This window comes from Pseudophryne corroboree, chromosome 2 (assembly GCF_028390025.1).
Source record: "Pseudophryne corroboree isolate aPseCor3 chromosome 2, aPseCor3.hap2, whole genome shotgun sequence".
Classification (NCBI taxonomy): Eukaryota; Metazoa; Chordata; class Amphibia; order Anura; family Myobatrachidae; genus Pseudophryne; species Pseudophryne corroboree.
Window position 1 is genome coordinate 256,159,062 of NC_086445.1, and position 10,809 is coordinate 256,169,870.

Genomic DNA, 10,809 nt, shown 5'->3' on the forward strand with positions numbered 1-10,809 from the left:
TAGTTTTTTCACTCCCACATAATACCCTTTCTTGTGGTACTTGTAGTATCAGAAACACGTAACACCTCCTTCATTGCCCTTAACGTGTGGCCCTAATGAGAAATACGTTTGTTTATTCACCGTCGACACTGTATTCAGTGTCCGTGTCTGTGTCGACCGACTGAGGTAAATGGGCGTTTTTAAAACCCCTGACGGTGTTTCTGAGACGCCTGGACCGGTCCTAATAGATTGTCGGCCGTCTCATGTCGTCAACCGACCTTGCAGCGTGTTGACATTCTCACGTAATTCTCTAAATAAGCCATCCATTCCGGTGTCGACTCCCTAGAGAGTGACATCACCATTACAGGCAATTTCTCCGCCTCCTCACCAACATCGTCCTCATACATGTCGACACACACGTACCGACACACAGCACACACACCGGGAATGCTCTGACAGAGGACAGGACCCACTAGCCCTTTGGGGAGACAGAGGGAGAGTCTGCCAGCACACACCAAAAACGCTATAATTATATAGGGACAACCTTATATGAGTGTTTCTCCCTTATAGCATCTTTTATATATATATATACACAATATCGCCAAAATCAGTGCCCCCCCTCTCTGTTTTAACCCTGTTTCTGTAGTGCAGTGCAGGGGAGAGCCTGGGAGCCTTCTCTCCAGCTTTTCTGTGAGAGAAAATGGCGCTGTGTGCTGAGGAGATAGGCCCCGCCCCTTTTTCGGCGGGCTCGTCTCCCGCTATTTTTGAAGTTAGGCAGGGGTTAAATATCTCCATATAGCCTCTGTGGGCTATATGTGAGGTATTTTTTTGCCTCTAATAAGGTTTTTATTTGCCTCTCAGAGCGCCCCCCCCAGCGCTCTGCACCCTCAGTGACTGTTGTGTGAAGTGTGCTGAGAGGAAAATGGCGCACAGCTGCAGTGCTGTGCGCTACCTTTATGAAGACTCAGGAGTCTTCAGCCGCCGATTTTGGACCTCTTCTCTCTTCAGCGTCTGCAAGGGGGCCGGCGGCGCGGCTCCGGTGACCATCCAGGCTGTACCTGTGATCGTCCCTCTGGAGCTAGTGTCCAGTAGCCAAGCAGCAAATCCACTCTGCACGCAGGTGAGTTCACTACTTCTCCCCTAAGTCCCTCGTTGCAGTGATCCTGTTGCCAGCAGGACTCACTGTAAAGTAAAAAACCTAAGCTAAACTTTCTCTAAGCAGCTCTTTAGGAGAGCCACCTAGATTGCACCCTTCTCGTTCGGGCACAAAATCTAACTGGAGTCTGGAGGAGGGTCATAGGGGGAGGAGCCAGTGCACACCACCTGATCTGGTAAAAGCTTTACTTTTTTGTGCCGTCTCCTGCGGAGCCGCTATTCCCCATGGTCCTTTCAGGAACCCCAGCATCCACTTAGGACGATAGAGAAATATATTCTTATTATATACACACAAAATATTAACTGCTTCTCAGTTTGGTCATCTGCATCCCCACTGACATTTTAAGGACTGCAGCCTTATATAGGCCCTACACACTGGCCGATTTTTGGAAAGATATGAACGATCTCGTTCATAAATGAACGAGAACTCGTTCATATCTTTCAGTGTGGAGGCTCCAGCGATGAACGATGCGCGTCCCCGCGCTCGTTCATCGCTGGTCTCCCGTCGGCTGTGCATGCAGGACAATATGGACGATCTCGTCCATATTTGCCTGCACTTCAATGCAGCCGCGTGACGGGGGGAGTGAAGAAACTTCACTCCCCCCGTCACTGCCCCCCCGCCGCCGGGTCGCTAGTCGGCCGTATCCGCCGTCGGGCAGCTCGGCGGCGGATCGGCTAGTGTATAGGGCCCCTTAGTCTGTTGCAGATTTCGGATACATAAACTTATGCAAAAACAGCAGAATTCTATGAAAAACCAACTTGATAAATATGCCCAGCAGATGGTCTACCTTTCACTGAGATCTTGTATACTCATTATGCCAATTTTGACAGAAGTCTCAAGAAACCATCAGTATTTAGGCATTTTGAAATGGGCCACATACTGGTCTATATTTACTAGATTATAGGATTCTGTACTTCCTTCCCAGTTTAGGCTCACCCAAAAATACATTAGTAAGACTATATTGTATTGCAGGTGGGACAGATTTAAATGGATATGTCCAAACCAAAAACTACAGTGTAAAAATAAAGTAGTCAGACATTGTGGTGTTAGCTGACAATCAGCTTATAAGTACCATGGTGTGATCACATTATGAGGGCAATATACATCCAGTTAAGCATTATGATTAGGGTACAGGTGTGGGTGTAAACAGCAACTACTTGTTTGCTATGTTGTCAATAGATATGAGCTAAGTTGCACCAACACATCTTTCCATAATCCTTTGTTCAACTCTGGCACATATATACTGCTTTCAGTGTACCCATGCACACTCATATCAATCTACAGCTTGCTCCTGTTAGCAGTGTGTGATGTGAATAGTTTCAGGATATTACCTTTACTGTGAACTGAAGCTACTTATTTTCAAGCAGGATGTGAAAAATCACTAAATTAATGCAAGTGCACAAGGTTAATACTCAAGAAACTGGTAGAATTGCTAAATTTAATACAGTAAAAGCATCAAGTCCCAAAATTGCTCAGTACTGTAATTGTACATGGTCATTGGAAACTTTGTATTTGGTCACTACAGTGCATTCCTTTCGCACTGCATTGTGAAGCATTACTAACAGCACAAGTTAAACACTTTGAAAATGTGAACAGACTTAAGTAAACCAACTCCAGAACTTCATCCCCATTTGTATGCTTACTTCATCAAGTCTCACTTTTAACTTGCAGAAACTCAGTCTTCACTTATTAGGAACCATATTTTAAATGGCACTCTAAAAAAAAAATACTAGATGGACAGTTAGCTAAAAGAAAGCACATTTCAAGTGAATTGAAAAGGTTTTTAATACTCTTCTCCTTCATCTTCTGCATCAGCGCTATCTGCTCCAACCTCTTCATAATCTTTCTCCAGGGCAGCCATGTCCTCACGGGCCTCAGAGAACTCTCCCTCCTCCATACCCTCACCCACATACCAGTGCACAAAGGCACGCTTGGCATACATAAGGTCAAACTTATGGTCCAGGCGAGCCCAGGCCTCTGCAATAGCAGTGGTGTTGCTCAGCATACATACTGCACGCTGTACCTTGGCCAGATCCCCACCTGGAACCACAGTTGGTGGCTGATAGTTAATACCAACCTTAAAGCCAGTAGGACACCAGTCCACAAACTGGATACTACGCTTGGTCTTGATGGTGGCAATAGCTGCATTAACATCTTTGGGCACCACATCACCACGGTACAACAGGCAGCAAGCCATGTATTTACCATGGCGTGGGTCACATTTAACCATCTGATTAGCTGGCTCAAAGCAAGCATTTGTTATGTCAGCTACTGTCAGCTGTTCATGGTAAGCTTTTTCTGCAGAGATAACTGGGGCATAGGTGGCAAGAGGGAAATGAATACGAGGATAGGGCACCAAGTTGGTCTGGAATTCTGTTAGATCTACATTCAGGGCTCCATCAAATCTAAGAGAAGCAGTGATAGAGGACACTATCTGGCTAATAAGGCGATTCAGGTTAGTGTAAGTGGGGCGCTCAATATCTAGATTTCTACGGCAGATGTCATAGATAGCCTCATTGTCCACCATGAAGGCGCAGTCAGAGTGCTCTAGGGTGGTGTGAGTGGTAAGGATGGAGTTGTAAGGCTCAACAACAGCAGTGGACACTTGGGGAGCTGGGTAAATAGCAAATTCCAGCTTTGACTTCTTTCCATAATCAACAGAGAGACGTTCCATCAACAGAGAGGTGAAACCAGAGCCAGTACCGCCGCCAAAGCTGTGGAAGACCAGGAATCCCTGAAGACCTGTGCATTGGTCAGCCTGTGTGAATAGAACAAAACATTTTTTACATTCATGGCATTTAACAAAGTGCAGTGATATAAAAAGTGTGCTGTCCACTTATGACCTATGCCCCCACTGAGGCAAATATACATACCAGTTTCCGGATCCTGTCCAGCACTAGGTCAATGATTTCCTTGCCAATTGTGTAGTGACCACGGGCATAATTGTTTGCGGCATCTTCTTTTCCAGTGATCAGTTGCTCTGGGTGGAACAACTGTCTGTATGTACCTGTACGCACCTCATCTGCAAAAATATATACATTTAGTAAATTAAGACATTTTGCCGTGTGCCAGTCATTAAGGATAACTACATATGAGCCAAGTAGACAAAAATATAAATGAAAGTGTTTAGAAAGCAAATAACTTACCAATGACTGTTGGCTCCAGGTCCACAAACACAGCTCTGGGGACATGTTTGCCAGCTCCAGTCTCACTGAAGAATGTGTTGAAGGAATCATCCCCTCCTCCAATGGTCTTGTCACTGGGCATCTGCCCATCAGGCTGGATGCCATGCTCCAGGCAGTACAGTTCCCAGCAGGCATTGCCGATCTGCACACCAGCCTGACCAACATGTATAGAGATACATTCACGCTGGAAAGAGAAAACACAAAAACCTTTCACCATGAGGACTAAATACAGCATGAGACAAAGGAGGACATTTACTAAGCAGTGATAAGAGCAGAGAAGTGAGCCAGTGGAGAATTTGTCCTATCAACCAATCAGCAGCTCTGTATAATTCTATAGTATGCAAATTAGAGATGTTACTTCAGTGACGATTGGTTGCCATGGGCAACTTCTCCACTGCCTCACTTCTCTGCTCTTATCACTGCTTAGTAAATGTCCCCCTAAAGGAGGTATGTATATGTGACTAAGAAGATTTTACATGTTGGGTATCGATTGTACCTATGCCCAAGTTGTAATCATGAGACATGATACAACATACAGTGCATGCATCACTCAGACACATGACTTGTGACAAAATAGTACATAAAGTTTTGTGACAGAACCAGCTATTTTGCAGCGATTCAGACTTTGGGTACATTTGCCTTGGGAGAAATTAAATTGCCTGTGGTAATTTACAGCAGGCTTATTAAAGCAGCAGGGCTACTCAATTAGTCCCAGAGGCAGCCTGCAGTTAACATGGATTTTCTTCCAAGCATGAGGGGGCTTGAATAGAAATTCCTGATAGCAGCCTGTTTACAGGGGCCATGACCATGTTAACCCTAAAGGTGCATACACAGATTCGGGCTATGCCCGATTCTCACTGACAGGGACTAGGTCAGTATCACAAGCATATAATGACACTGCTTGCGATACTGGCTTTGTCAGATTTTGGCTAAGTTTCAATTTTGAATATCTTTTACACGAGATAGCCAAAATTTACAGGTGTGGTATGGTTTGCCGGCGGTCGGGCTCCCGGCGACCAGCATACCAGCGCCAGAAGCCCGACCGCCGGCTTACCGACAGTGTGGCGAGCGCAAATGAGCCCCTTGCGGGCTCACTGCACTCGCTACGGGCACGGTGGCGCGCTACACTATTTTATTCTCCCTCCAAGGGGGTCGTGGACCCCCCATGAGGGAGAATAAGTGTCAGTATGCCGGCGCCGGTTTACTGTGCGCCGGGATCCAGACCGCCAGCATACTGAAGACCACCCAAAATTGACTTGCCTGCACAGTCTAACTAGGCATGCAATACCGACCACGCATCAGTATCGCAATGCGACTTTCACCTTGCGATCTGCACTCTGATTTTGACTATATAGTCACAATCACAAACAAAAAAATATCTCACCGTGTGCACACCTTTATGTCTGAACTTATCAGACTGTACAGGTTAAAACTCATTAAAAGGGTAATTTATACGTTGTTGCCCATAGCAACTGAATTTGACATTTTATATAATGGACTAGATAAACAATTTGATTGGCTGATAGACAGCCCCTCCATGTGTCCTCTTTAAAAGATTTGACAGATCTCCCCATATGTCCCTAAAGGCTCTGCTGAGCTGAAGGTTTGCATTCAAAGTGTATGAACACCATCAGCACAAGTTTCTTGTTAAGGGACAGGAGGTCTGACTGCAACAAAGAACAGTGCACACTGCAGAAGATGGTAGCAAGAATGTATGTGATCTGATCACAGACCAGGGGTATTCAAGATGCAGTGCCTACAGCTGCTGTGGAACTACACATCCCAGCATGCCTTGCACATTTTTTTTTACAAGAACACTAAAAGTGACAGGGCATGATGTGATGTGTAGTTCCACACTAGCTGGAAGGCCACATATCACTAACACACTGATCACATGCAGCCCAATATTGCCAATCACACCACAGCTACTGATAACAGAAGCCACACTAAGAAAAGCAAACATGGCAGACAGTAAAAACGTGAACCCTGGATAACACTACATTGCTCTTAAAAAAAAAAAAAAAAAAAATGCATTACACAAAGCCAATACAACATTAAACTAAGTACATTAATACCCGCAACTTCAGTGACTTTGAAACCAGCAATTGAGGACATTTAGGGGTCTATTCATGAAGCAGAGAAAAGCCCTGTTTTGCGGTAAACAGGGCTTTTCTCTGCTTACCGCAATTCACAGAGCTGGTTACCGTGGAGAAGTCTCTGACTTCTCCAGCGGTACCCCCGCTCTGTGGCTGAATCGCATCACCATACCTTTGCATGGTGAGTGCGATTCATGAAGGTGCGGAAAGCTCTGCTTTCCGCTTCTCCATGGAGTTCAGGTTCGCCATCTGAGGACGGCGTAACCTGAACTGCGGTGCGGAGACGTCAGGGAAGCTCAATGCTTCCCTGATCGCTGCTCGACACCTCGTGCTGGCTCCGCCCCCGACCTCCCAGCAACCACTGCGGCCGGCCGGGAGGTCAACACCATGCGCAAAGGGACCGCCGGAGAAGACGTCACCGCGGGAGCCCCAGACACCGCAGCGCATCGACGGAAGGGTAAGTATACATGAATTGCTACTTATCACGGCTATACATCGCATCGAAGCGATGTATAGTGATAAGTAGCAATTCTGATTTCGTTTTGTACATGAATAGACCCCTTAGCCTTACTGACTTTGCACTAAAGGCCCATACACACTGGGCGATTTTGAGCTGAAAGCAGCTCACTTTTGGTGTGCTGAGCTGCTTTCAGCTCAAAACCGCCCAGTGTGTATGCCCCGGTGATGAGCGCTCCCGCTTCATCGCTAGCGGCCACCGTTCATCTACTGGTATTGCATCCTGCTATGGAAAGCCACTCCCCCCCGCTGACATCACTGGGCAGGGGAAAAAAGCACTGTATGCACTGAGCGCTTTTCAGGCCAGCAATGATCGCTGTGCATACATGCTGGGCAAAAACGCCCAGTGTGTATGCACCTTAACACTTCTATAAAATACCAGCTAGGACAAACATTTTATTAATGCAGAGCTGCCAACATGTTTCATAGCATTCCGTGCTCTAAGAGGTGTCCTAGTAACTTACCTAAACCGTTTCCAGTATCAAACACAAAGATCTAATGATTACTGTTCTGTCAGAGTGCCCCTGGCACGCCCATGCTGGTAAGCCCCATTGTTCTATGCAGCAGATGCTTAATCATATGCTTCACATACTAATTTGTGATCTACTCTAGAATCCGGCTGAAACCAGCACATTTCTCCGACTGCCTCACTGAGGAATGCCAGACTGGCAGCAACAAAACCAGCCACAATATAGTGTACACAGAATGCTCAGGCGCTAGCATAGCACGTGTCTGCATTACGCTCAGGCTTGAACCAAAAAAGAATAATCACTTGCCACACATTAAATTGTGTTTTAGGACTGTTTATGGCTAGCACAAAATGTTCGCAAGCTTAAAAATTTAGTCCAGGACACTTACTTCAAATAAGGGAAACAGGAATAAGCACTCTTGAAAGGACAAGTCTTCGTGACAAACCAACAAGTTAGCAGAGAAATGTGAAAGTACCTGCAGGTCCCAAATTGATGTCAAAGACCAGAAGGTTAATGGGACTTGTCCAGTCTGCTTAAACCACCAATGCCAAGAATGATATTAAAAGAACTAATGGGTGCAAGCCAAGTGTACGCATCTCATTAGCAATATGATAAACGTTTAGACTATTAACTAGGCCCCATAATTCCATTACCAGCAAGCTTCATACATTATAAATGCTTCTAAAGAACTGGGGGTATGCAATAGTTATTCCACACAACTGCCACTAGATGGCAACCAATGGAGCAATTCAACTAGAATGTAGGCCCCAAGGCAAGTTTGTAAGGGTCCCTATGAACCACCCTGTGGCGTTGCCATGGTGATTATTCAAAGTCACATGTCATGATTGGATGCATTCTGGGTGCCCTACGTAAACTCCTGCATGATCTTACGAGTTATAACCCAGGAGCGCCTATGTAAATTATCGTTCTCCCAATATGTATGTTTTATGCTAGTCTGTTTTGTAGCTAACTAGAAACTAATTGGCACAATAATGGGCATCAAAGGAATTTTACCACTGCAGTTTCAAGTCACTTTAGACAGGAAATCAGGCACCATATCAACTGAATTCACCCCTTTATATCCTATCCTCAGTGGAGAAAGCATGACCTGCACTAGTACCTACATATGATGGGATATGGGTTATTATTTACTACCAGTTATTTATATAGTGCACACATATTCCACAGTGCTTTACAGAGTATTTTGGCCATTCATATCAATCCCTGCCCCAGTGGAGCTTACAAGCTATATTCCCTACCACACATACAGGCGCACACACATTCACGCTTAGGTTAATTTGTGGGGTGCCAATTAACCTACCAGTATATTTTTGGATTGTGGGAGGAAACCCACGCAAGCACAGGGAGAATATACAAACTCCAGTTAGGGATATGGTGGGAATCAGACCCATGGTTTGCGATAATCAGATCCTTAAAGGACTGAAACATCAGCTATTAAACATTGTGAGTGTATTATATACATACATAGGAGCATAACATACTTGCAAGCAAGGCCTTCCTGGTCTGTCTTACTACTTGTCTTATTGTAGATTAGTGTAAAAATAAAAAAAAAATTAAGTAAAATAGTATAGAAACCACTGGCGCTACATTAACTACATGAATTACAATTTGGAAGGATACGCCTAGCCCAAATAAGGAAGGAACGCGAGAAGTACTCCATTAGCTATATGTAATGTTACAGGACAATAGCTCTAAATATATTAGGTTAGATATTAGGCGGCAATTCTGCCAAGAGCAGTCACCCACAAAGGGCACTGGCGGGTTATCTGCATTGAACAAGCCCTAGCAGGAAATCAGACTGAGTCATCACATCACATGGCCGGGTACCAGTAAGCGATGACTTCATCCATCGCACAAGCGGCAGATACCGGGCAGCCTGACCATGCGCCCACCGCCTCGCTCCCTGGCGAAACCGGGCTGCTACTGATGATGGGAAGGGGCTAGCAGCCACAGGATATCGGCGGTGTGTTGAGCCGGCCCCCACATGTACAGGTCCGCTGCAGGGTAGCACACGAGTAATGTTATGTTCATCAAGGCAGTACCAGCCCAATTATCAGGATCGGCCATCTGCGGCACAGTGACAGCGCGCTCTCTGCCACAGCCGCAGTGCAGGCACTGGTATCACTCCGCTAGGTCTGCGCGCGCTTCCTCCGCGCACACGCAGTGCCCGGCCAGCAGCAGGGAAAGCGCTGCCATGAGGCAGTGTGCTGCGTCAGAGACGGGGAAAGAAGGGCAGGGCTGCGGCAGCGGGGGGAGGGTGACCGCCAATAGAGGGGGAGGGTTTGGGATGGGCTCGGCGGGTGCGCGGCTCCTAGCGTCACTGCCGCCCCGGCACAGCACTCCATCCATACCGCCCATACGTTTAACACACCCGGCACAGTGTACCGGGCAGCACGGTGGCCGTTACGCTCACATGACGCCGGCACTACTCCGCCGCCCACACCCGGACACCTATGTGACTAAGCCCGAGCGGCTACCTGCGCGCCACATAAGCAGCTCGCCCAGAGCATGTGACGCAGTCAGCATGTGGCACTCTTATTGTTGAACTACAGAACCCACGCTTACTGGACATTAGGGAGAAGCAGCACACGTATAAGTGCGTTCTCCACGCACGCTACTCACCATGACTGCTCGGTTTATAAGTTCCACACAACAGAGACAGGGAAATAGCGGCGGAGGAAGTCTGGATTCTCACCGGTCGACAGCAAGGAGTCTCGGTAAGAACTGCCCTGGAATGCGCGCCGGGCGCGGCCTTTTAACAGCTTGGTCTGGGTGACGTCAGGTGGGCGTGACTGCTTTGAGGGGCGGGTAAGTTGACGGGGCGCCATCGGTGATTGGCTCTTTCGAATATTCGAAATACAACGTAAAAGGCGGTCAGGCGTCAGGCTGCTGGGCGCAGTGGCGGGCGGAAGTGGTAGCTGCAGTAGTGCGCGCAGATTGGCAGCATCACGTGACTGTTCCAGCTCCCTGGTCTGCTGCTGTTGGTTGTGCGTTTGCGGCAATGGCGAGCTACTAGTATTGGGATGGGAGGGAAGGCTTATCAGTGCTAGAAAGCCCGCACAGGTCTAACTCCTAACATGGTAATGACCTGATATCCCGGGCCGTGCTGCCCTCCACTCTGGGCTGACTCCTTATCCTGTATAACCTGCAGGCTGCTGTGTGTCATTTTCTACTACATAGCACAGGCTAGTCCGACTGCAGCTCATGCCGCAGCCTGTGTAATATAATCGTTCGCAGTGAGTGAAGTGGCCCCTTCAGAGCATGAATTGCAGAGCTGCCCGTAATGCGGGTGTCCTGCAAGCTGGCCATACTGTAGCAATACCGGTGAGCTCTATAGCTATGCTTTCAAGCAGCTCTCGGGTGAGCTAGGTATGGGCTTAGATTGC

At 47.2% G+C, this 10,809-nt stretch overlaps 1 protein-coding gene across 1 annotated transcript; it reads right to left on the reverse strand.

The window, feature by feature from the left end:
* Positions 1-2,556: 2,556 nt before the first annotated feature.
* On the reverse strand, positions 2,557-10,173 carry LOC135014125 (tubulin alpha chain). Its single transcript, XM_063952686.1, has 4 exons — positions 10,046-10,173; positions 4,282-4,504; positions 4,009-4,157; positions 2,557-3,893 (listed from the first exon to the last, which is right to left on the reverse strand). The coding sequence occupies exons 1-4, from the start codon at positions 10,046-10,048 to the stop codon at positions 2,919-2,921; spliced, it is 1,350 nt and encodes a 449-aa protein (XP_063808756.1). The 5' UTR covers positions 10,049-10,173; the 3' UTR covers positions 2,557-2,918.
* Positions 10,174-10,809: the final 636 nt, after the last annotated feature.

Bases quoted from the DNA above. Each gene is read 5' to 3' on its own strand.
- LOC135014125 (XM_063952686.1), bottom strand. The intron at 4,158-4,281 runs GTAAGTTATTTG...ATATTTTTGCAG, and splicing joins CCTGGAGCCAACAGTCATTG to ATGAGGTGCGTACAGGTACA. The intron at 3,894-4,008 runs GTATGTATATTT...CTATTCACACAG, and splicing joins TGGACAGGATCCGGAAACTG to GCTGACCAATGCACAGGTCT.